Source organism: Polistes canadensis, unplaced genomic scaffold, assembly GCF_001313835.1.
Source record: "Polistes canadensis isolate GaletaPanama2010 unplaced genomic scaffold, ASM131383v1 scaffold_34, whole genome shotgun sequence".
Classification (NCBI taxonomy): domain Eukaryota; kingdom Metazoa; phylum Arthropoda; class Insecta; order Hymenoptera; family Vespidae; genus Polistes; species Polistes canadensis.
This window is the reverse complement of record NW_014569581.1, coordinates 91,855-117,578: the sequence shown is the minus strand read 5'-3', so window position 1 is coordinate 117,578 and position 25,724 is coordinate 91,855. Positions and strand designations below refer to the sequence as shown.

The following is a 25,724-nucleotide window of genomic DNA, read 5'->3' as shown; positions in this document are numbered from 1 at the left end:
TACACCTATAATCGATCGATCATCGTTATAAAAGATTAATAGATAAATTGATTTTAAAATAAATAATGAATTTATTAAAATTTCTTATACATTATCTTAAGTCATTAATTTGTTTCGAAACGAATCGACAATTTTTTCCTAGTTTTTCAGATACACGAACCAATACAATTGCAGATTATACAATAAAAGATAATAAAAATAATGTTAATAACAAAATATGTACATTTAATTAACAATTATAAAATAGCAATAAGTCGTGATTTACATACATGTATACTTATACTTAAGAAATATATATTTACGGTAATAAATACATTAGAAACGAATGACAATCGAGGATATATTCCAAAAAAGAAAATTAATTAGAGATTGGACTTAAAAACGAATGAATTAATAAGTATGTACTTCTTTTTTTTGAGGTTCATATTCTTTGGTTTGTAGAATGATCGAATTTATCGATTATTAAATAAAGGTACCTCAACCATTATACATATTACGAATATTTCATACACGATAATAGAATTGATATAGTTATACACGCGATCGATTATTGAATCATTGTTTAAATTGAATCTCGAGGATAATATAATAGATAAATCTGAATGAATCGTTTTATCGCGTTGTGTTTACCTCGTGCATAAATTGTCCTTCAACTATGGCAAGCCCCGTGTATATTAGACCTTTCTATACTAAACGAAGGATCGATCTTTTATTTAAATCGGTGATGTGACAGTAGAAGGATTATCAGACATTTCGCTTCCACTACTGCTGCTGCATTGAGGTTGGTCTATCGATGAACTTATGGCAGTAACGTGTGTGGACGCACATGAATGTCCTGCGGATGATCCAAAGGCGTCTTTATAAAGACACAGCCTGCAGAAATTACCACTACCATAAATGGGCAAGTTAACGAAGCCACTGGAAACTGCGAAGTTTCTGAAAAAAGAACATTTCCAAATAAAAATATAAATATTTCTTTTAAGAATCTTAAGTTCACCATTTAATCTTACTAAATGACGAATTGCGTGCACATCGTTTGCTCTCATGCTCTTCATGATTACACATTTTTAATATAGAAGATTTATTTTTTCTTTTTTCTAGTTATTTATTTTATTGTTTAACTTTATTTTCTTCAAAATAAAAAATTGAATATGTATTGAATTTGTCATTTATTAGAAATAAAAGTGAAATGTTTGTAAAAATAGAGGATCCCAAATGAAATCATCCTTACTTATAGAGAGAAAGAGATAAGAAGGATTCGTGGGAGTGAATTCTTTGATGAAAATAGAGAGGAAAGCTCGGAATAGAGCCATGATGTGGCCATGGGAAAGATAAGATGCGCGAAATTCAATAACAATAGCGAGAGCACGTCGGCCCTTCAAAGCATATGGTACTTCCCGCAGCGGCAGCAGCTTCCACGGTATTTCGCTACAGTGCATCCAGCTAAATCATTATCTTGTCAGGGTTGATGTATTGCTCCTACGATATGGTCATTACCACGGTCATTAGCACAGCTGCACTGAAGCGCCAGACAAGATACTTAAACCATACGATTTTTATCGATATTAAGATCTTACATTTTACGTTAGATCTTTCTCACTAATTTGTTTTTATTTATTATAAAAATAAGATTCAAATTTTCATCAAGTTTCAATCAGAAATTTTTGTTTTCGCATATCTTATATTATAAAATATAAAATATTTGTATGCATGTGTGTATTGTTGTGTGTATTGTTGTGTAAAAGAAATATTGTTAATTTATTTTTGCATAAAAATTTGATGAAAATATGATCGATTAAATGAGCCAGTATTTTCCTCCCATTCTTCGAGAATATGATAAAGGAAAATAAGAAAAATTACTTGAGAAGGAGTAAAGTATTTACAGAAGCATCTTTCTAGGGCCATTCTCTTAAAGACTCGAAGAAAGGTTGTTCGGCACGCGAGCGTGTAATCTCTTCTTCTGAAAAGAGGCTATTTAGTGGTGTATTCCATCGTATCAGAAATATCAGCCCGTTGATTCGTAGCTTTGAATCACAGTCAACCCTCTCAGCCTTCAACGAGATTTTTTTCTTTCTTTTCTTCTGGGTATTATTCAGCCAATATGCACCTGATACCATTACAGTACTCGATCAGATGGTTCTATTCGATAAGCCAAAGATAAACGCCTGGATGAACGCGTACGTACGGTTTATATACCAATAGATTTTCCGATCCACTTGGTTCGACGTTTCGTTCGTTTATTCGTTCAACACATCCGTTAGTTCCCACGTACCTTTGGCTACGACGAAGAAAAGGTAAAAGGACTCGAGTTATCCTAACTTTTGTTAGTCCTCATTTAGATTAGGATACTTACGAGGAATCAACAGGAAGAGCTTTACGCTCGAAGGAATTTTTCGTGTGACAAATGCGGTATCAAGTTGTCCATAATATTAGTTAATTTTAGTAACAGGATAATCATCTATCTATTATAATTATATCTAACTATTATATTATAATTAATATATTTTTCTATATTAAATATAAAAATTTAATGAATTTCATATAATTAATAAATTTGTAATTAAATGAAAATATTTAACATTCTAGAAATTTGATAATATAAAAATTGAAGCAAACACTATACATAATATAGTAACGAGTTGCACAATTTTGATATTTTTGTGGATATTTTTTAGTCGCTCCAAATTTCTGTATATATATATAGAATCAAATACAAAACATTGCAAAATGTTCAACCATAATTTCGTAATGCTTACCGATACTGTTGATCTAGTTGTGCCTTCTCAATTCTCTTGTCTTTAGCTCGACGATTTTGAAACCATATCTTGATCTGTGTTTCCGTCAATCGCAAAGACTCCGCCAGTTCGAATCTTCGACCTCTTGATATGTATTCACCTCTCCGATATTCTATTTCCAAACGCAAAGTTTGTTCCCCGCTAAATGTTGTCCTCTGTCTTCTTGGTCGGCCTTCTTTTCTTCTACGACGTGCGACTGCATTTTTTTCATACAAAAAGAATTTATTTTATTTAAACGAAATGACAGAACGAACAATTTAATCTAGATTTGACCAATCAATATTTTGGAAATTTTAATCTAAAAAATAGTAGTGTTATTAATTTAAATATAAACTAATAAAAATTCCATAACTGCTGATTGTCCAATAAGCTATTTTGTGTTTAAAACAACGATCATTTTTATTCAAATGAATTTTATAAGTTTTATAAATATTTTATTAATAATTAATTTCATTAGGCACATAAAACTGTGAAGATATCATTAAAATCATATTAAAATTATTTTTCACTTGTTGGTAAAACTTTTTATTAATTTATTCGATATATTGTATTTTTTATTTAGTAAAGAGTAAATATCAAATAGATATAAGATTTATCGTCAAAGGTACACGTTTTATCTGGACAGGACAGGAATCCGATACCGTAACCGCAATCCATATTGTAAAATAATTAGGATGTGAAGGATAAATGATACCGGAAGTCAGATGCTCGAGGCTTCGCGCAATCTGGTTCAGAATGGGAATAGGATCCTAATTGCTCCTTGAACCCTACTCGACGAATTGCATGGATGTTCGCACTTTAGAAAGAGTGCTTACCAAGCGTTATCGTAAAAACTTGTCTATCTTAAAATATCAAACGTAAACACCCCCCTTTTTTCTTTACAAAATTTATACACTTTACAACATTTAATAATCACGTGCTGTAGTATGTGTTAATTGATTTTAATTATATATAAATGTAATTTAGCGTATCGTTATTTTTTGTTGTTGAGAAAAACAACTTAATAGTTTTCAAAATGTGTGCTAGCAATTAACAAAATACTTTAATTTAAGATTATGTTGTATATTTCAACTTGTACGTGTATGTGTATAAATTATTATGTCTGTACGTAAATGCTTTTCACGGAGGAATAAATTTCACTTAATATAAATACGTCAACTATAGAACGCGTTACATTATACCGCTAAGTTTACATTAATGAATATTACTGGAGAAACTGCAAGGAGCGAAGACCAAACGAAACGGATTTGACAATAACGATAATAACTTATCGCACCTCGATGAGTTCATTGTCACATGATTTATCTCTCCCTTTCTCTTCTCGTTCCCTCTTTCCCTTTTTCTCTTCTTTTTTCTCTCTCTTTCTCTCTCTCTGTCTGTCTCTCTTTCTCTCTCTCTCTCTCTCTCTCTCTCTCTCTCTATCTATCTTCTGCTTTTTACTTTTACCTCTAAAACCCGCCTCATGATAAAAATGCAGTGATGACGGCCATTACGTATTTTTATATCACTTATTTTGAGAATTAAATTTTTAAATATATTAGAAATTATAGTTCAATAACTTCTAATAATGTTTTAATTTATGTATATGTATGAGCACAAATAAATAAATTTATATTGTTGAAAAATTTGCAAGTAATACAAAATAATATAACAAAATAAAAAAATGACTAGAATGGAAAACTAAGTAATTTAATGAAAATTGATTATTTAGGGATAATTATAACAATTCTAAAAATAATTAGATAAAATATTATTCGATAATATATATTTAATTAATTCCGAATGACCAGGAATCTTTGGTGGCGCCTGTCGTGACAACGGCTTAAGACCAGAGAGGCGGAATTGGTTTGGGGAAATATAGCAATGCATATTCTACATTGAGATTCGGCCAACTGCGTTTCGTAATCTCATCACAATATCGCCACGAGGTGGCGAAGCGGGATAAACCTTCCCCAATGTGTGCATGTATACGTGTGTATTTATTGTAACAACGACTCACAATGACGAAATCTCAGGCGAACAGTGAAATTTTTAAATCCATTTTCTTCTACCCTCTCTCTCTTTCTTTCACATTTTTCTTTCTTCTTGTTTTTGATCTCCTATCTCGCTTTCTACATATCTGTTAAATTTGTTATTAATTTTTATGTTCTAATTTTTTTCATTGAAAGTTTAAGGTGATGCCGGGGATGCACATAGAAAATTACACGTTCTTGATTTATTAATTTTGAAAGAAATAAAATTAGTAATTAATTAAAAATCATCATTTTGATCTAGCTAAAAATGTTGTTATCATCGATTTATCTAAAATATAAACATGCACAGCAGTATTTCCAAATTCATCAAGAATTTATCCGATAGTATGTAGCCGAGTTCTCGATCTCCCTTCTACGATTTTATTATAAAAGCATTCAGAACTCGATATACTAGAATATGGAGGTTTTGTTAACAAGTGAATACAACGTGCACTTCCAAAGGTCCGAGGATTCGAAGTTTCCACGGTAAGCCGAGGATGGACAGCCGTCTTTGCCGCAAACAGGAATATATGCGCGTTTTGAATAAACGCATGTCCCATCGGCATAAGCAGATTTGACGAAGTCGCGTTATGATGAAGACACCGCACGTCCGTTCTTTCTTCACCAACAACCATTCAAGTAAAATATCTTCGACAAAGACTCTTCTCCCATAGACGTCTCATGAAAATCCCATGGACGACGGCTATCATTTCGATTCGTCTTTGACGCTTATCGAGTCTCCATTCCTATTTCTTCCCCACGATTACCCCCTCTCGAACTAGTTAGAATTGTAGGATTCGATCATACGACGAATGAATTTATGTTTCATGCAAATTTATATGTGTTAATTAACTTAATTGTTAAGTGACATTTTTCATCGTTGATTAATCAAATTTGATTGAAGAACTTTTTATTTTTTCTTAAATAGAATTTTGTTTTCTTAACAGTCTATTGATATTTGTATTCAATATTTATTTTTTATTTGGCGGTAAAAATTTGTAGTGCCACACATATTTATTACCGTTGAAATTAATATCGTAAGGTTTAAAATAAGAGATTTTGTGTTCATCGAAACTATACAAAAATACTTACGGAAGGCAGAGAATCCTTGCAAATGATGATCCGTCGCCGGATGATTCGTTAAGCCATGAAGATGCGGCGGAAGTACAGAAGGATGTGCGAGTTGCGTCAGGTGCAGCGTGTGATTAGGAGTACCAGGAAAAAATGTGTGAGATAAAAAGGGAATCCCTAAGGTCGGCAACCGAGAATCCTTTTCGGATACTCTTGCATCCTCTTGCGGTATTCTCAATCTTTCAGGATCTTGCGTTTTACTTTCTTCTCTCGCTATAGTTTCCGTCACACTATTTTCCTGATACACACAAATGCAAAGATATAAGAATAAAATATATTTTATATGGAAATAAATTTTTGTTGTCCACATTTTATATTAAAATAAAGTTACAATAACTACACGAATCATATATAAATAATATAACGTCAATTAATTCTAATATTTTGTAAAGACTGTTTTTTAATAGATCGAAATAGTTTTAATTAGATTAATCACTATATATATATATTCAAAATAAAAAAGGACTTACTTGTGTAGTACCGCCATGAGGTGTAGAACACAAAGTTTCTGTGCCAGAATTCGCATTTTTTTCGCAGACGTTCCCTCTTGTCGAAGATTCAAAATTTGTCCTTGATTTTGAATCTTCCACTGCGTCGTTCACTTTTTTCGTTGATTCTAAATGACCATAGATACGTGCAAAGAACCGTCGTGGGGATGACGGCCTTCCTGTTTTCGTCGACATTTAATTCACTGCGACAACGACGCGTTTTTTTCAATAATTCCAGAATAATTTCAAAGAAATCCAAACATTCAATGTGGCAATATTAGAAGAAAAAAAATGAAATGAATAATTAATAAATCAACTCAATATATCTGTCAAATTTTCTTTTTGATTTCTAATACAACCTAATTTGTTTTCTCTATCTTTTCACAAAAGTTACACGTTCCATCATATCCCTTTACTCCACAAAACCATTCTGCTCTCAACACTTATATTAGATTCTGACACCATTAACGAACCCCTCTTCCATATAAAAAGAAAAATTTCCAAACCAATTAATTCAACTTCTCTCCTTCTTTCTCCTGTTTAAAACAACTCTATTTTTGGTCGCAAACAAAATAATAAAAATTAAACAAGTCGAGGTCGATAAACAATAAATGAATATATTAAACTCGAAAAATGGCACGACTTCGAAGTGTATAACATAAGAAGGTGATTCGGTATGAAATAACGCGCGCATCTGAATCACCTTGGTTGCACGTCCATTCTCTCACCTCGTGGTAGGTATCTCGATAGCAGAAGGGACTATTCGTTGGTAACATTATTCTCCCTACTCTACTATGGGAGTCCCCACCATCGATGTTCCAATCCCCATCCATTCCCGGCCTCCTTCTAATCCCCGTTGTCGTTCCTTGCACCGCCCATTCGCTACGAGACGCTCTCGTATAGGTAATGTATATCTATATACCTTCTATCTACCTGTATACATTATATATATATATATATATTTTTTTTTTTTAATGCTCACAGCGCGCGATCTATAATATTATAAGATTTCAACTTTAATTTTGAAGAGTAGACAGCTCAATTTTATTAATCCGTATTCGAAAATATAAACATTTCGTTCGTTCGTTCGTTTAATAATCATTTCAAATATGTTTAATATTGTAATGTACTATGCTCTGATTTTGAGTAATTAAATAATAACAATTTATCGTCTAATAAAAAATATGTAATAATTTAAACAAAATTGTTTAAACATTATGTAACATAAGATCTTATATTATGATTATTTAAAATCGATATTTTATCAATAGAAAAGTTTTAAACTTGAAATCGTAATATGATGTTTATAGAAACAAATGTTCGTTAGACTTTCGCAGTTATCGAGACTGCATCGTTTTGAATTTAAACGGGTCTATATCGAAAATTTTGCCTCCTTATAGGTATATTCAATATCTTTTATTTTTGATTATTTAAACAATTTAGAATATTCGTGCAGTATAATAAGCGAATATTTAAGCAATAATTGCTCGTAATACAAGTTTATTATAAAATAATACTAATTTAATATTTGAATTTAATATTTGGTTAACTTTAAATTTGAAATTGGCACAAGTGATGACATAAAAATTATTTAAATAATTAAAAATTATTTGTTACATATTAATTATTGTTTAAATATTAATTAATAACACACTTTGAATATAAAATAAAAGTTTTTTTTATATGGATCTAATATTTCGTTAGATGAAACTTTCGAAAGTTATAATTATGTTGAAATGTTTAAATAAATATGCTTTTATTTCAAAAATTACGTTAATGTTAAGACAACGCGTTAGAATAAGATAATTTGAATCTTAAATTTTATTAAATAGGATTTTCGTTATACAAATATAACTTCAAAATTAAAAAAATAATCAAAAAAAATTAATTAAAAAAATTTTCGTTATACATATATAACTTTCGGAAAGTCATATAAATAATAATCAATAAAAGAATTTTAGTTGACTTTCATAAATGACAATAAACCAGTCCAACGGTGGAATTCGAGAGGGATGGTACATCAATCTTATACTCCGTGCATTAAAACCACAATATACATTTCTTTCGATTAATTAACAATTATTTTAATACTCTAATGCACTCTACTTATATTTAAGATTGTTTAAACACATATAGTATATATGTATAATTTTCATACGTTTTTATTTTTATATGTTTTTAAATGAATGTTTTGAACTCTCGATGTCGTTACTGCGCTAAAATGGTTAAAAGATATTCATTCTTTCCTAAGAAAAAGATTTAGATTTAAACGTGTAAACACATCAATGCATGTTACTGATGATTCAAATTTAATTATTATTCATTAAAATTTGGGTCTTCAGAAGCAGTTATCTCCTCGTGGGTTAGATCCGGACAATGATATTTTACTTTTCATATAATGTTTATCATATTTTTTATGCTATACATTTCATTACTAGTAAAATTCAGCCAAAGACCGCTTAGAATAAACGTTATAATTGTAATTAGTTTCTTTCATCTCCCTAATATCATATTCTTATTCTTTTTATGGTTTTTCATAAATATTCCTTTCTTTCTTCCATTTTTTCCTTTATTTCTTTACAAAATAATAAGTATAAATTCATAATTATAAAGTATTCTGTTTCTACTTCTAAATTTTAAAGTATTTTAAAAATGTTTTTAAATATACTGATCTTCAATAATACTCAATTTACTTTTTAGAAATTAAATAATCTTTCATTTCTCCTCAATAATATCAGGTCGCTTAACACTAAAAGTACCAATATATACTTATTTCTATCAAAGTGGATCAAATAACCCGTCTTCAAAAAGTTATATATTTTAAAATATATGTATAGCAAAATATATACTATTTATGCAATAAGAATTCTTGACATTTATTTAAACTTAATTTTAATTGAAAATATAAAATATAAAATTCTTACAGTTAATATATATATATATATATATATATATATAAACATTTTTGAGAAGCATTTGAAAAATAATTTACAGAATAAGACTAATATCTAATAGGAAACTCAAATAAAAGTTTCTTTTCAAGATAGAATTTTGTAAAACTCGTCTAACCCCTGGAATTTCGTCATTAATATCGTCTTTCGATGGGGTGGATTTTTATTTGTGAAAAGAAAATTGAAAAATTCATCTTACAACCATTTCACCATCGATAAAAGGATGCTTGATTTGTAATTTCTTAACATCTTCGAACAATCTTTTATTTCTACAGCTTGGTAATATCTCGAAAGTATTCACGGTCAACTGCACAACGAACAATTCATCGGCTGGGATTCTTTTCTCGTTCATTGATCGAGGGGATTGGTGGTTTCTTGTTAACGATATATATGCCCTTTTATTTTTTTCTCCTTCTCTAGACGGTTCTTTATTCAAAAGACGAAGTATATTCATCATGGAATCGTCGATATTTCGTAAGATAATATATGAAAATTGTCTCGTTAAAAGCTGAGAAAAAGAAAATAAGAAGGATCGCTGTGATTCATAAAAAAAATATACGTAAAAAGGTGTCTCCTTGTTTGCTGCCGTTTAATAAAACAATAATATTAAATTCATATAATTACAGTAATTTAACAAGTCTATATTAATTATTAAATTATTAAATGAATATTACACTGTAAATTTGACATCGAATGTTTTATCTATATGCATAAAATGAAAAAGTCATAATAATGTAAATTTGTATTACTGGTTATATACAATGAAATGAATCATTTAGTCACTAATAGCATCAATGATAAGCAGATAAAGAAATACTATTCTAAGTATTCATATAGACTAAGTATTGCTTTATCTCAAACGAAATTGAGTTAATACAGTGCAGAGAGAAGGATATTAATTGTGACGTCGATGTGGATGCAATCGATATGAGAGGGTAGTAATAATCGTAATACAATAACAATGGAATATGAACAATAGGTATCAGAGATCGTTGAGACGATATATAGGTATGTGTTTTTGGTTGTTACGATGTGCGCATGTCTCTCGTTCAACAAACTCCCATTGGCTCTTCTCTAATTACATTGATTTCCAAAGTATTCCCGATTGGTTCATGAATGAGATACCATAACGTCGCATTGGCGACAGTTTAACTGGCGCAGATAATTTCTCAAACAAAGGTGAAACAATCCAATCCAATTTATATCGGATACCTAAACATTTTTCTCCCCCTCTCTTTCTTTCTCTCTCTCTCTCTCTCTCTCTCTCTTTCTCTCTCTCTCTCTCCATTTTGATGTTCTTTCGCATCGAATCATTTTCGATTTATCGAGCGTAAAACGTTGCTAGATCTGAACTTCGTCTATTTCAAAATATCCTCTCGTAACAGCATGCATTACATCTTATTGTATGTAAAGAAGTATAATTGCAATATTAAAAAAAAACGATCAGAAATGTGTTCTTGAATGATAAAAAAAAGAACAGTCGATTTAACTATGTATTGAATATCTGACTTTTTGTGTAAACGATTTACTGGCCTTCTTCTTGTAAAAATTTGTGACACGTTTCCGATATAATATCATATGATCAATTACACGTTTTCCAAAGTATGCTAATTACAAACTTTTATTTTATTTGAAATTACGGTGCAATGAACCGATTACAAGAAACACGAAGTTCACCATGCAAGAATATAATCAAAGATTGTTCGAAAAGCAAATTGACAAAAATCTATCCCAGAAGTACCGGTAATTTAAAAGCACTACAGAACTCACATTCTCGAGAAGATCGTAAGTCAGCTTCACAACATAATTTTTCTAACTTATTTTAATAAAAAATATATGTATTTTTGATTTTTAAAAGATCAATCTTTCGACAATGAGTATGTGGAAAAAGATCTTAACGAAATATCGAATTTGATCAATCAGGATTCTAAAGTACCGAAGGAACGATGGATCGCATTGGCTTTATTTTGTATATTAAGTTCCAGTCAATGTTGCATATGGAATACTTGGGGTCCTATAACAATACCAACAATGATAGCTTTTTCCAATTGGCAAAAATATCACATTGCTCTTTTATCCGATTGGGGTTGCATAACATATCTCACATTTTGTCTTCCTTGTTGTTGGTTTTTGTATAAAAAAGGTACAAATTTATCTAAATTTATAAGAACAGCTAAAATATATTACAAAAAGAGAAAAATCAAATTGATATAATTTGTTAAAATTAATTTTACTATAATATTAGGTTTGGTAGCACCCATAAGAATGGCAGCGATCTTTTCAGCATTAGCAGCTTTCATCAGATGTTTTTCTTGCAATGAAACGATCTTCACTATGTAGGTACGCCGATAAAAAGCAAATTTTATAAAAAGTATATATCATTAATTGACACGATGCAACATTTTATATGGGGAATATAATAGATCTGTTATATTTATTCAGAACGGCACATTTAGCGGCCATCTTAAATGGACTGTCCGGGGTAATAATCGGTCCAGCTACAGCCCTGGTATCTGCTGTTTGGTTCCCACGTGGAGAACGCACCACCGCAACCGGTGATAATCTCTTTAATATAATTAATATCGTAGTTCGCCCGTTATTCTACCTCGAAACGATAAAACGATATATATAGGATCTAATTTCAAGCGAAACGATGGATTTACACATTTTAGTTTAACCAAAGAGAAAGTCATTATTTATTAATACGTATATAGATATCGTTAATTGAATTTTACGTTTTCATAGGTCTGATCGATCGACAATCATCGATAAACTAAATTATATTCTTATTCGGCTTAATATACATATTTAATAAAATAATAATGACATTTTTCAGGTATATCTTCCGCTTGTAATCAATTTGGCATGGCCGTATCTTATTTGATAGGACCAGCTGTTGTTGATACAACGATTTCGACTAATAAAACAATATTAAACAGAAAAGTTAATAGAAATGTACAAATTTATAATCGTAAAGATAATTATTATATTCGTTCAGCGAGACGAGCCATATTTGATCCGAAATCTTCTTCGAATAATAATCGCGTTCAAAAGATTCTACGTATACAAATCATGTCGTTGATGAGAATCGGTAATGCATTGGGATTAATTACTTTATTATTTTTCCCAATTAATATAATATCAATTATTGGTTTTTATTGTTTCACAGAATTCGTGATTCAATCCCTCATCGTTGTTGGAATCTTATCGTTTTTTCCAAACCATCCTAATTCCTTCATTGATCCCATAGACCACTCTTCTCGCTTAAGCCTGATCGATTCAATCTTATTTCTTCTCAAGTAATTGAATATCATTCTGGTTTATTTTATATATGATTTTATTATCATGGTGTTTTTTTAATAATAATCAAGATTTTTTTTCCTTATCCAAAATTTATTAATATTATTACCAAGTTTACTCTTAGGGAAGTTGTTTTTTAATAATGTTTTATCTAAAAGATAAAAAACTTTTTTCGCAAAATTTTATTTACCAAAGCTTCGTACATATATCAAGTCATTAATTTTATTGTAAACATTATTAGGATAAATTATCGTAATGAAAAAAATCAACAATTATGTTACATAAATTTTTAAATCAAACGCAAATTTGAAACGCTCCTTCTTAATATTTTTTAATGCAAGTTGATATCAAGTCCCTTTGGCGCAGAGGATAGCGCGTTGGACTTCTAATCCAAAGGTCGTGGGTTCGATCCCCACAAGGGATGATTATTTTTTGTCTTTATTATATGATACCACCAATTACTATTTGATACAAACATTAAAATTTAAATAATAATAATGATTAAAATAATCTTTTTTATTTTTTTTTTTACTTAAGAAAGAAGAATATGTGGCAATTATGTTTAGCAGCTGCATTTAGTCAAGGTGTGACCGGACCATGGCTCAGTATGATTACTATAACATTTGATTCTATGGTTACACAAGTAAATTTATTTATTTATTATAATCTTTTCATTTGTATTTAATAAGAAATTTTATTATAATTTTATAATGAATGCATATATATGTTTTATTTGAATATATAGGAGGAAGCTGATAAACTTGCTTTCTGGACTATAATTTTTGGGAGCGTTATTAGCTTGGTGGCTTCGAGAGTAGCCGATATTTTTCAAGGCCATCTCAGAATCGGTCTTTATGTACTACTAATGATATCCGTAACCATGTTTCTCTGGGTTTTATTGCTTGAAAATCGAATCTTAATATTTCGTAAGGAAGAACTTTATGCTGCTGTAATACTTGGAATATCAGCCAGCTGGTCCACTCCAGCCTTATTCCTTGAACTTTCTTCTGAAATCGCATTTCCTGTTTCGGAAGCCATTGTAGGAGGATATATGATATTCCTGGCTAACTTGATAGGAACTTTATTTTACTTTTCCTATTTTATACCTGGGATTGGTAGGCGAGATTTAATTATATTAGATGCTGATGAAGAAGTAAATGAATGTAGATTTAAAGTTATATTTATTCTTCTTCGATACAGGTGATCGATGGTCAACCTATTGTGTTTTTGTAAATTTAGCAATATCAACTATTCTCATATTTTATTTAAAAGAAGAATATAATCGTACAAAATTAGAGTAAGTTGAATAAAACAAAAAATATTTTTAAAATAATGTTATTAATTCATATTGTATATTAGGTTTAGCAAAAACTATAGAAACGATTGTGATAATCAAGAATAAAAGAAGATTAGAAAAAATAATAAAGAAAAAAGAAACAATATATAAATTTCGTTTTAGGATAAAGAATTTATGAAGAAATGTTTTGATTTAAACATGTATATATACAAATATTGCAACTACATATTATAATATAACTATATATTGTTATATTTGTAATATTTTATTAAATTTTATATTAAAAAATTTTTTTTTTTTAATCAAATCAATTTATCTATCCTAGATGGCAGTATGATTGAATGCTATATTTTCGGTCGGTAATAGTCGGTAAATTAAGTTCCACAAGTTTTTGTCTTGACACGACATCTATTTGTCAAAATCATTTATAATTATACTAAACTATAACAATGAAATAGTGATAAAGTTATTGTTGAAAATAATTAGCATGAATAAAAAGAATATTATTTTATTATATAACTTTTTCTCTATATCTAATATATATTTAAATGTATGTTATGGCTTTGCATAAAGTTCGATTTATTTTAATGCGCAATACAATTTATTTGCATATTGCATAAAGGTTTCAAAAAAATGTGATTAATTTTTATACTACAACATTAATAATGGCGAGTAAGAAAGATATTACAGTGCACAAACCTAATTCCTTATAAGTGTTGTCTACAATACAAAAAATTATACGAGGTTAAAATAATCTTATCGTCTCATCACCCTCCATAATCAATAATAATCATGGAGAAACAAAAAAGTCGACAGGTAACTTTAATTTTTTGTATATACTTGTATTTATTTTCAAATTATTATAAATTGTTAAACTTATGTGTGTGATTATATATATATATATATATGAGTTTAAAACCTTCAAAGATTACTATAATTATTTATTAAAGATTTTATGTAATTATTTACAAACAAAAATACGTACTTATAATAATAAATTAATAACACTATTATGATTAACAATTTTGGTACATTTAGAAGAAAAAGAAAGACAAAATGATACCGCCCAGTCTAGAACAACAAATACCAGATGCTCCAACTTTAGAAGAATTCGAGTGTCTTTTTGGAGAATCTCCTACCAATTATCCTAAAGGCGAATGTGTCGAAAACATGGAAAGTGAGTTACATTCAGCTGCTATAGATACAGAAATTTATGAAAAACAAGCTGCCGAAAAAGCTGCTTACGAGATGGAATATAATTTGTCTATTGAAACCTCTGAGGTAATTATTTTTATTCTTTTTAATTAATATGATATTCATTTATTTAGAAATTTAAGAGACGTATATTTTGACAGGTATATTCAGAATCATCTGTTTCATATGACGAAATTGATGGCAAACATCTAGCAACTCCAATGCAAGATGCGGATCCTTTGGAAGGAAAGATAGAAGAAGTCAGAATAGTAGTTTCAGAAATTCGTTTGATAGATGTTCTTCCAACAGCACCTACTGCTGAAGATCAAGAAGCTACTACGCTAACATCAGAAGAGACAATGTCTTCATTCAGCATTAATTCGAATAAAGTTTTAGTCGAGGAAGAAGAGATCACAAATGAGCCAGAAGTATCTAAAGATAAAACTAACACGATACAAGCTGTTACTAATGATGTTAAACCATTTACCGAAAATCAGTTAATATCTCTTTATAATAATCAAGAATTATCATTGGTCGATGCCTTTATCGCAGAATTTACAGAGATACAATTGAGAAGTCATGCGATTAAACAGCAACATAAACTCTATGAACTTCTTATGAATTATCTTCGTGTTAGAAATCATCTGATTATAAATTCACATGAATTAGAAAGATTGAAAGAAAATTGTAGAGAAACGCAAAAACAATTATGGTGTCTTGATAAAGCTACTATTACGGAAACTGGTGAATGTCAAGATGGAAATCCTGTTAGTGCTATTCATGAATATTCTATTGCTCATTTTAATCAGCAAGCATTACATAGCTTGTCACGTAATTTATCGGCTATCAAAGACATATTATATAATATCCAAGCATTATATTGTTACGAAGCAGAAGTACTGAGATTACAAATTGAACATTATATCCAAAGAGTATGCATTTTTTGTAAGGAATTTACAAACCTATCAGTAAATGCACCAGTTAATTTAATGCCAGTACAAACACCTTCACAAACAATACCGCAGCTGGTCGAACTTAGAATGTGTATTACAATATTGTTCACTTTTCAACGAAAAATTTTAAAGGATGGAAAATTTGTTACCGACGTCAGAGATTGGCTTTCTAAATTGATAGCAGTTCTTTTAAGAGTAGCTACTTGGCAGGATCATTTATTTTTATTGAACCATGTATTGAGATGTCCTGGAGGTGTTATGAATTGGGCACGTGGCTATATTCAAATTCCATTACCATCTACAAATGTAATCGAAGTCTCTACGTCTCCATTAAATGATCCATATCTTGACCATATGATAGCCACGTTAGCTGTAATTTTACTTCCAATTAAAGATCGTGAGAAGTTTCTAGAACAGGTATGTATGATAATGATATTGCTATAACTTTATATACTCAATGCTTAATAGAATATTATTTATAATTAGGTACAATTATCATTACAAGATACAGCAAGTAACCCAGGTGATACAATCTGGGTCATGCTGGATGAAGGAGGCGAAGAAGATGAAGACATTGCTAATTTTGGTGCAAATTTATACGAAAGCGATCTTATTTTTCTTTTGCATCAAATACCGTTCAATAAATTATTTGAACAGATACTTTTTATACAATATCGAAATGATAAATATTATCAAAACAAGAATTTAATTACCGATCATCACATGATACGAATATTCGCTTTTTCTACTGTTGTTGTGAGACTCGTAAATAAAGGATTAAAGACATACGATTCTCCACGGTATAGACAGTTAGCTAAAAGATTAAGTGCATTAATTAGAGACATAGTTCAATATGTTAGCGATCAGTGGGAAGCATTTGATAAGAATCAAGTAAGAAACTATTTTTATACTTTATTTATATATAATTATAACATATGTATTTTTTGTGTTATAATATTTCTATATTCTTTTTATCGAAAAGGTGACAGATGCATCAATGTTGCTGAAATTACAAACTGAATATGATAGCTTTTTACTAAAAGCAACTCTTTCAATATTTTCCTCTCGACGATTAGGTGCATGGCAATATCTGGCATCTATTCCATATCATATTGTGTCATTAACTACATTATGGCAAATCTTTTATACTTTACATACTGACTCTACATCAACAGATATATATATGACCACTATGACTAATACGGGTTAATATTTACTTATTATTTTATAATAAGAAAATAATAATTAAATATAAATATTTTTAATGGACTTATTTTTAATAGAATGGGAAAAAGAATTAAATTATCCAGATCTTCGTAAACAATTTGAAGAAAAATTAGGCAACATGCCAGGAGATGAATCATATTTTTTATTGACAACATTTGCAAACATGGCTATGGCAAGAACCTTTGCAGATTATGATTTTGTAAGAGCAGCTACTATTGATTTATTTCAAGTAAGTAATTGTTGAGATTGTCTATATATATTATTTTCTTTGCTAATTATACATCATATTACAGATAGGATTTCTTAGTGAAATAACACAAGAATCTTGTTCAAAAGATGCCAGATCACTATTATCTAATTTAACAAATAAGCATCCTACGCTTCTTTCAGATATAATATTAAAATTGCGGGATAATTTTGGTTCCGTTGGAAAGGTATATTTTTAATTGAAGTATACAAATTAATATCTCTCGTTGATCAAAAATATTGTTTTACTTGAAATAATTTTAGTTAAGCCTATATTTGTTCACTGAATTAAAAATGGATAAATGGATTCCACAAGAACAAGATTTTCAAGTTCTTTCATTTTGGTTACATCAACATTCATTAGCATCAACCGAAAGTCACTTAGCACGTTTAGTTCTTACTCATCTCAATTGGGGACTCGAAGGGTTAGTAATATTAATCTACACATTTGTATTTGTAATTAATTACTGAACAATGTGATCATTTTTGTAGAAATAATTTGTATCTTCCTATTGAAATACACCGACGTGTGGCACTTTTAATTGTTGAATTGGCCATGAAATACGTACCAGATTCTCCTACACAGACTGCTTCTTTACTAGCAGAGGGAGTTAAACAGGTATTTTATCTTTTCATATAATAATGAAATTATGGCAACTTAATTTTTCTTCATAATATAGTTTGCTACAATTATTATAATATATTTTACTGATTAAAAGGTATCATCCATAGTCAGACCACAAAATAGTGAACAAGCATTCACTTTATGGGCATGGGAAATGTTATCACGTTTGAGATTACATCAACTAGATCAATCTGATGCACTTTCTCAGCGTGCAATATCAAATCCTACTGTAGCATTTTCTTATTTGCCAAATATGGAATCTGACTTATTTTTGGAAATTTTAAATACAGGAGTGAGAGAAAAGCAACCGATTGCATGTTACGTATCAGTATTGATGACATTATGGGGTCATTCTATACCCTTAATTTGTTCCAAAGGGTTCAATCAATTACAAACGTTACAATGCTATTATAAATATGAACAAGTATTGATAGCTTTGCATCACATTGTGCCATTATTTGTCGATTGCCCTGATTCATTATTTAAGAATGATAAATTTTTAAGTCTCGTTATTACATTAATTACGGCTGATAGAACGTATATGAAAATGGCCAAGAATTTAATTGCACCTGAGTTTCCTGGGCCATTACTTAAACAATTTTCAAGTATGATTGAATCTCATCTGTACAAGTATAAAAGGTATACAAATTATTCTTCTTTAAATTATATTCTTTGTTTTAATTTTACTAATAAATATTATTTTTTTTATAGATACTGCTTGCATAGTCCTGCAAAGTTAATGTATTTATGGTTGAATGTACTTATACTTGTACCAGACTGGAACAAAGACCAAAATGTTTTATATCTAATGGATACAATCATTCGGGCCGTATTTTTTCATTTGGATACAAGATCAATCATGGAAAACATATTTCAAAGCTTATATTCAGTAAGAAAATTATTATGAATAATTACATTTAGTTATTATACCGAGATTCCAATATTATATTAGATTTTCATACAGGATATTTTTGTTTAGTTTTATTATTTTATTATTATTATTATTTGATGTATATTTATGTTATTTTATTAAATAATTTTCTATTTTTTAACATTTCCAAATAATATTGATGTCTTGGTATAGAGTAGCAAATAATAATATTTTTGTAATCATAATTAGAAAAATCATTGCTATTAGCTTGCATTAAAAGGAAACAATGAGGTATGATTTATATTTTTGTTTTCATCTATGATAGGATTTTTACCAAAATTTATATTACATTTTTTAATATACAAATTATATTAAGCAATAATGGACAAAATAATTTTTTCATTAAAAATTGGAGCACATTATTTTTGTCCTTGTTTTTTTTTTTAGAATATAACAACAAATCGAAATCCAGGATCATTGGGTTCTTTTTTAAGTTGGGCAACTGGTTCTAATAATTCTTTAAGCCTTTTGGGTGGTTCGACACAATCAATATGGGTTGCATATCAGGTCTTATTAACCGAACAGTACGAAAGAGAAATAAAAACAGGCTTATGGCGTGAAATTCTAAAAGAATTAGCATTACAAACTAAAATATCATTAGACACTGCACTAAAGGTATTATTATTATTATTATTATTATCATTATTGTTGTTATAAATAGTATTGATTATATCATATGATATACAAATGTAAATATTTTTATTACAAAAATTTTAGCGAGCCTGTGCAACAGTAAAAATGCAAGCTTTTAATGTTAATGGATTAGCTATATATCGTTGGTCCCAACAAGCACTTAATACTCCAATCGAACATCCTATTCTTTCTCTTCTGTGGCAAAACTTTTTCACTCTATTTTTAGCAAGAGTTCCTACAACTCCAGGGTATATATTACATTACAATTATAGCTTTTAAGAATAAATATTCAAGAGAGTATATTTCTTTTCAGAGGTACTGATCAAGGTGGAGTGGGTGAAAAGTTTTTTGAAGGAATGATTAATCTAAATTATTTGAAGAAACTAAAAAAACGATTACACGAAATAACTGAACATTTTCAATTGAAAGGAGAAAAAGGTGTTGATAATGGAAAACCTATTACTGATGAAAGAAGAATATTTTATTTTAACTCTGCTAAGTAAATACCTAATAATGAAGAGTTATTTTAATATTACAACTTGTTTTTTATCTATGGCTCATTAATTTTTTTATTTTAGATTTTATAAGACTTTAAGTTTGTGGTTAGAAGAACCAAGATTGCAAGAATCAGGTCTTTATATTCCAGCTTTGCCACCGCAATACATGTCGCAAAAATTAATAGTACTCATGCAGGGAGACCAAGTAATTTAAAAAAACTTTTTGTCTATTGAAAATATGCTCTTTATCAATCATATTTTAACTATGTTAATATTATTATAGAATCCGTGGTTTGAGTATGTTGATTATTGGTCAGTTCAACAAAGTCAATTAGAAGCTGTGCAAGAGTGGGAACAAATATGTCTCCGGGATCCAAATAATCAATATCAGAAATCCTCTTTTGTACCACCTACTTTATTAGAAATTGCCGATCCATTGGAAAGAATTTTTAAAAGATTGAATTCATACGAACAACCAATTTCACCGCCGTTATTAAATACAAACAATAATCTTATTACTTCTGTATCAAGAGAAAATTTATACTCTCCAGAAACAGTTATAACGTTGATCAAACCTCATCTTAAAATAATTTTGGATTATGCACAAACTTATAATTTTTTGCTTTCCGAGCATACAGCTATAGATTGTAGTTTCTTAGAGTTAATACCTACACTTTATCGAGAAGTTGAAAATTGTATTACATTACATGCTCTATGTGATCCTGCACCAGTACATCAAAAGCGTGCTAGATCAGGTGTACCACCAGTTGTTCATTGCGCTGGTGCTGCAGTGATTAGAATTAAAGTAAAAATATCTTTTTTATTGTAAAAAATTATTCCAAAAAGTTATCATTTTTATTATTGAATAATATTTAAATATGTAGGTTATCGAAGCTCATGTCAGCGATGGTGTTGATCATATGATATCTCAAAATAGAGCAGAATATGAAAATTTATTAGTTAAAGCAAGTCAACCACCACCTAGTAAAATTACACAGGGTTGTGTTTTTATGGATCATTTAATTGTGTAAGTATATTTAACAAACAGCATAAGAATATATATATAATGTACATTTGTATTTAATAATTATTAATTTTATAGTATGCTCGAACACGAACTAAGTGTAAGTCGAATTAGTGAAAATACAGCAGTATTGCAAAAAGTTCAAAAAAGCGGTGTTAAGTTATTTTATCACTTGGTGGAATTTTATACGGAAGAAGCAGCATTGTGTCCACCAACTAAACAACTTATTACAACCTGTTTAGAAAAACTTGGCCAGGTATAAATCATAAAAAATATAAAATAAAATAAAAGATTTTATTATTAGTTTAATAATAAATGTTTTTGCAGTTATTTATTAGCGGAGAAGAAAGTCAAGGACCAGAATTGTTAAAAACAATTATGCAAAGACCAAATCTTGGTGGATTGCTTGGTCCTCACTTTACTCCAGTGGCTGGTGGTGCATCAACATTCTTACAAATGTATCAAACAGTTGTTGAATTGTCTACTGGAATAAATGTAGACTTATGTTTCGTATTACTTTCTAAGGTATATAAGATCAGTCAAAAATACGACTATATTTATTAACATATTTTATGTAATTCTTGAATTTCTAATTTTACTATAGTTTGACGTTGCAAGTTGGCTAAGCTACAGAAGACCAAGATTAAGCGAACGATCAACATTCATAGAGTTAATTTCTAGAGCTCTATCTAACATCGGACTTAATCCTGAAGAAGAAAAACTTATATTACATGAGGTAATTCTGTCCATATATAAAAAAATATTTAAAAATTACATAGAACATGTGTTTCACGCTACAACTGATAAGTATATTTATTTATTACATTAGTTATTTCGCAATCATCTGCGACTCATTCTTCTACATGAATTTCCTGAACACTATGGTGAAGTTCTTAGTACCATATTAAAAGGCAGTGAAAGCCAAACTTTGTCCTTAGATGTATGGCGTGATTTATTAGGTACTCTGAGTGGAAAATCGAAAAGTTCTACTGTAATACATTTGTCAAAAATTCGAGACGAAATACGTCATTATGCTACAGAACAAAGACTTCTTTCTCGACAAGAAGTAAATGTTTATTTCTTTAAATATTCATAAAAATTATTTAAAAAATAAAAAGATATTATAATTAATTTCTATCATTTTAGATGCACGACACTGCAGTTTTACTTAGTAGACATTTTATGAAAGAACGTTTGCAATATGGTCTTTATGGATTATATCCAAAATATAGAGTCTATAACGATCCATTATCAGTATTTTTGGGAATGGTAGGACATGCTCTTGTTGTCCTAACACTTCAATCTGATAGGGGCTCCTTGGCAGATCAATGTAAAATTTAAATCTAAATTAAAATTTCGTTTATTTTCAGATTAAGTTTAACAAATTATTCTCCTTTTAGTATGCGAAAAAATTTGGCCTGTTTTAAGCGAAATGTATGCACCTTGGATCACACCTTATTGGACTAGAAATTTAGGAGAACCAACTGCAGCATGGATCCAACAACTTACAGATGATAGATCTGTTTTACTGCCATGGATTATAACGGATGGACCATATGCTAATAGAATTGTATCGATGTTTGTGGAATGTGTTAGATTTATTATTGACACAATGCCAGCATCCAACAAGATATTATCTTTCGTCTGGCATTTCTATGTTACTAATTTTGCTCATCCTTCAATCAAAGATCACATATTAAATGTAATACACGGTAATTTCTTATCGCTCCCATGGGATCGGTTCTGTCCTAGTATTGGTGATGTCGAGCTAATGATTAAAGTAGTTGATCAGTATCTACCAGATAGTCATCTATTTCTTGGAAGTGTATTTACTTGTATCAATTGGTCGTCATGGATAAATGAGTCATTAACTACTTTTCCTTTGGCCATTGTTGCTAGAATGCATATATGTTTATTGAACTTAATTGTTAAATTATCAAATGAACCAAATGTAAGACAGGTAATGAAATAATATTTTTTTATTAATGAGTTCCATAAATATTAACACATAAATTACAAAAAATAATTTCATATTGGTTGTAGAATGAAAAAGCAGTACAATTAATTGTACAAGCAGTAACATTTTCATGGCATTTGGTTGATGCAGCTGCTTATGATCAAGTAATTAACTGGCACGTAATGAGTTGTGATCCTAGAGTTATTCTTTCTCTAGACTGTGAACAAATTCATCCTATAGATATAGCTTTGAATAAGTAAGTATTACATTTTAATTCGAATATATATTATATTTGATTTATTTTCTAATCAAATCATATAACAGTCTATTAAAGATAGTCGCAGCTTATGATCCCAGTGTAGCGTATTATCATCCAACTACATTAAAAAAGAGACAAATATATGTACGCTCTTCAGTAAAATTATTAATCAATTGTACAACTAGATATAAATCACTATTATCCACGAATTCTAAAGCTTTTACAACTACGTTGTCTCGTATGTTGGATGAAATGGAAGCTGTTATTGATAGTAAGTTTAAATAATATAATTTTACTTTTTTCTTACACATTTATACTTTATTTTAAAAGTTACTATGTTAACATAAATATTTATTTATTAGCTGTTTCAGAAACCCAACAAATTCCAGAAGCAGGTTTATTAGTAACCGAATTTCTTCATTCTATAAACCAAAGTGGACCATTAAATGATTATCTTCGAACTAGTTGGACAACTTGGTTGTTGCAAAGATCTGCCAGTAGTCCAGTACTCATGGGTGTACTTAAAGTTATAGGTGTAACGATTGCTTCTTCATCTACATTAGGAGAACTTATGGAAGCTGCTTTAGAAGCTTATTTTAAATACACTGGTAAATGAATAATAAATAATTCATTTTCTCTAAAATATATATTTCATGAATATACATATTTTAATATTAACAAAAAAAAACTCATGTTATATTGTTTAGTAATTTCCGAAGATGGTAGACCAACATGGGCTGCAGTTTTAACAATTTTACAACCCGTTGTACCAAGACAGCCTCCTCTGGAATCAGTATTAGTTTCAGAAGGAAGACTTTTAGTTCTTTATTCTGTATTGTTGAAAAGACTTCCTTCATGTAGAGATATCAGAGAAGAAGGCATGCTTCTTATCAATTTAATTGACTGGATTACCGCTATCAAGACTACGTAAGCTAGAAATATAAATTATATATAAATATAAATAAAAAAAAAGCTGTAACGTAATTCAAACATAAATTATTATTTAGGGATATAATGGAAGAAAAATTACCATTATTATGGGGAAAAGCATGCGAATTAGCCTACAGGCAATGTCAATACAGTGAAAATACTGTAATCGCTGCTAGAGCTTTAAAAGGACTAGCACGCGCATTGCTTACGATGGCTGATGATGCTGGACAAGGATGGGGTCTTTTAGGGGCTATTGGGCTCAGAAAAAGTTCTCAGCTTTCTATTAGGTACCTTTCAGTTAATATATTTTATTAAATAAATTTTAATATGTCAGATATTTTATTTTATTATAACAAATATTAATATTTTATGTTTAACAGATGTAAATTTTTAAGTCGTGCTATTGGTGTATATTGTTTAGCACAGCTTCCAGAATCAAAATATGAACATCAAATAGTAAGATTTACGTCTCATTCCCCTGGTGTCGCGCCCTCAAGGTCACCTGATTTAGATACTGCAGAAATTCGACCTAGTGTAGAAGCCATCAAAGCTATGCAAAGTTTAGAAGGTCTTTTAATTAACAAGCAGTATTTAGAGCTTAAATGTGACATAGAACGGTCGATTAGACTGATTAGAGATTCTGCTAATTCATTGCACAACGCTGTAGTTATAGTAGGTGCATTGACAGGAGAATTATATCATCAAAGATATCTTCACGTTTTAACAGAATAATATGTTCTTCTTGCACAAAATTTACTGAAAATCTTTGTTTGAAATTATCAATGTTATTTCTTACTACATCGATATTTTGCATATTTACATGACATAATGAGGCTTGAATAATCTAGTCAAATATTTTATCAATTGAACATATCTTGTGTTACTATTATCGATTAATTTAATTAAAATATTTCTCTTATATTTAAAAATTGACTAACAATTTTAAAGAATATTCTTCTTGCTGCGTAGAGCTGCATCTGTTATTTAAGATTCCTTAATATGTTTACTTTAACGATTTAACATACATTATAATGTAAAATTCAGAAATATCTGTTATTTTAACATTCATTTCCATCATATAATTATAAGTTTAATAATAAATCAATGGATATTTATATAATGTGATTAATTATATTTGATTTAATGATATATCTCATAATTAATATAAAACTATATTTACTTTTAAAATAGAAATTTCTTGTAAATTTCATAAAAAATGTAATTTATTATTAAATATTGTAAATACATTGTGTTTTTAAGATAAAAAAGAGCAA

The 25,724-nt window shown here is 29.3% G+C and overlaps 3 protein-coding genes and 1 non-coding gene across 6 annotated transcripts; 3 read left to right on the top strand and 1 right to left on the bottom strand.

Annotated features, from left to right (window-relative positions):
• Nucleotides 1–98: 98 nt before the first annotated feature.
• Nucleotides 99–6,712, bottom strand: LOC106784371 (homeobox protein rough-like). Its single transcript, XM_014743820.1, has 4 exons — nucleotides 6,409–6,712; nucleotides 5,900–6,176; nucleotides 2,757–2,991; nucleotides 99–936 (listed from the first exon to the last, which is right to left on the bottom strand). Exons 1-4 carry the CDS (start codon nucleotides 6,619–6,621, stop codon nucleotides 714–716), a joined length of 948 nt encoding a protein of 315 aa, XP_014599306.1. The 5' UTR covers nucleotides 6,622–6,712; the 3' UTR covers nucleotides 99–713.
• Nucleotides 6,713–11,023: 4,311 nt separating this feature from the next.
• On the top strand, nucleotides 11,024–14,079 carry LOC106784365 (disrupted in renal carcinoma protein 2 homolog). The gene is made up of 11 exons (XM_014743811.1): nucleotides 11,024–11,162; nucleotides 11,236–11,520; nucleotides 11,623–11,713; nucleotides 11,820–11,932; nucleotides 12,214–12,332; nucleotides 12,432–12,468; nucleotides 12,547–12,676; nucleotides 13,215–13,320; nucleotides 13,423–13,792; nucleotides 13,878–13,974; nucleotides 14,037–14,079. The coding sequence occupies exons 1-11, from the start codon at nucleotides 11,024–11,026 to the stop codon at nucleotides 14,077–14,079; spliced, it is 1,530 nt and encodes a 509-aa protein (XP_014599297.1).
• Nucleotides 13,029–13,101, top strand: Trnar-ucu. The gene has a single exon. It is a non-coding gene; the product is annotated as a tRNA-Arg (tRNA).
• Nucleotides 14,080–14,458: 379 nt separating the features above from the next.
• On the top strand, nucleotides 14,459–25,714 carry LOC106784401 (ectopic P granules protein 5 homolog). 3 transcript variants are annotated; one of them, XM_014743885.1, is made up of 30 exons: nucleotides 14,459–14,790; nucleotides 15,013–15,255; nucleotides 15,330–16,538; nucleotides 16,608–17,012; nucleotides 17,104–17,326; nucleotides 17,405–17,577; nucleotides 17,642–17,782; nucleotides 17,859–18,019; nucleotides 18,087–18,213; nucleotides 18,314–18,858; nucleotides 18,931–19,108; nucleotides 19,358–19,381; nucleotides 19,538–19,765; nucleotides 19,868–20,031; nucleotides 20,097–20,282; nucleotides 20,362–20,485; nucleotides 20,564–21,085; nucleotides 21,165–21,307; nucleotides 21,383–21,560; nucleotides 21,632–21,829; nucleotides 21,909–22,040; nucleotides 22,134–22,370; nucleotides 22,451–22,634; nucleotides 22,705–23,264; nucleotides 23,348–23,517; nucleotides 23,586–23,791; nucleotides 23,883–24,128; nucleotides 24,228–24,447; nucleotides 24,528–24,737; nucleotides 24,872–25,714. In XM_014743885.1, the coding sequence occupies exons 1-30, from the start codon at nucleotides 14,767–14,769 to the stop codon at nucleotides 24,894–24,896; spliced, it is 7,386 nt and encodes a 2,461-aa protein (XP_014599371.1). In that variant the 5' UTR covers nucleotides 14,459–14,766; the 3' UTR covers nucleotides 24,897–25,714. The 3 variants fall into 3 exon arrangements, with proteins under 3 accessions (XP_014599371.1, XP_014599369.1, XP_014599370.1); XM_014743883.1 differs by having other exon boundaries at nucleotides 14,493–14,790; nucleotides 24,831–25,558; XM_014743884.1 differs by lacking the exon at nucleotides 19,358–19,381 and having other exon boundaries at nucleotides 14,493–14,790; nucleotides 24,831–25,558.
• Nucleotides 25,715–25,724: the final 10 nt, after the last annotated feature.

Coding starts and splice junctions, on each gene's coding strand:
- LOC106784371 (XM_014743820.1), bottom strand. CDS start 6,621: ATGTCGACGAAAACAGGAAGGCCGTCATCCCCACGACGGTTCTTTGCA. Junction 6,177..6,408: donor CTCATGGCGGTACTACACAA/GTAAGTCCTTTT, acceptor TGTGTGTATCAG/GAAAATAGTGTGACGGAAAC. Junction 2,992..5,899: donor GCAAGGATTCTCTGCCTTCC/GTAAGTATTTTT, acceptor AAAAAAATGCAG/TCGCACGTCGTAGAAGAAAA.
- LOC106784365 (XM_014743811.1), top strand. CDS start 11,024: ATGAACCGATTACAAGAAACACGAAGTTCACCATGCAAGAATATAATC. Junction 11,933..12,213: donor AGAACGCACCACCGCAACCG/GTGATAATCTCT, acceptor GACATTTTTCAG/GTATATCTTCCGCTTGTAAT. Junction 12,333..12,431: donor ACAGAAAAGTTAATAGAAAT/GTACAAATTTAT, acceptor CGCGTTCAAAAG/ATTCTACGTATACAAATCAT.
- LOC106784401 (XM_014743883.1), top strand. CDS start 14,767: ATGGAGAAACAAAAAAGTCGACAG. Junction 22,041..22,133: donor AAAAACTTATATTACATGAG/GTAATTCTGTCC, acceptor TTATTACATTAG/TTATTTCGCAATCATCTGCG. Junction 23,265..23,347: donor ATGAACCAAATGTAAGACAG/GTAATGAAATAA, acceptor TATTGGTTGTAG/AATGAAAAAGCAGTACAATT.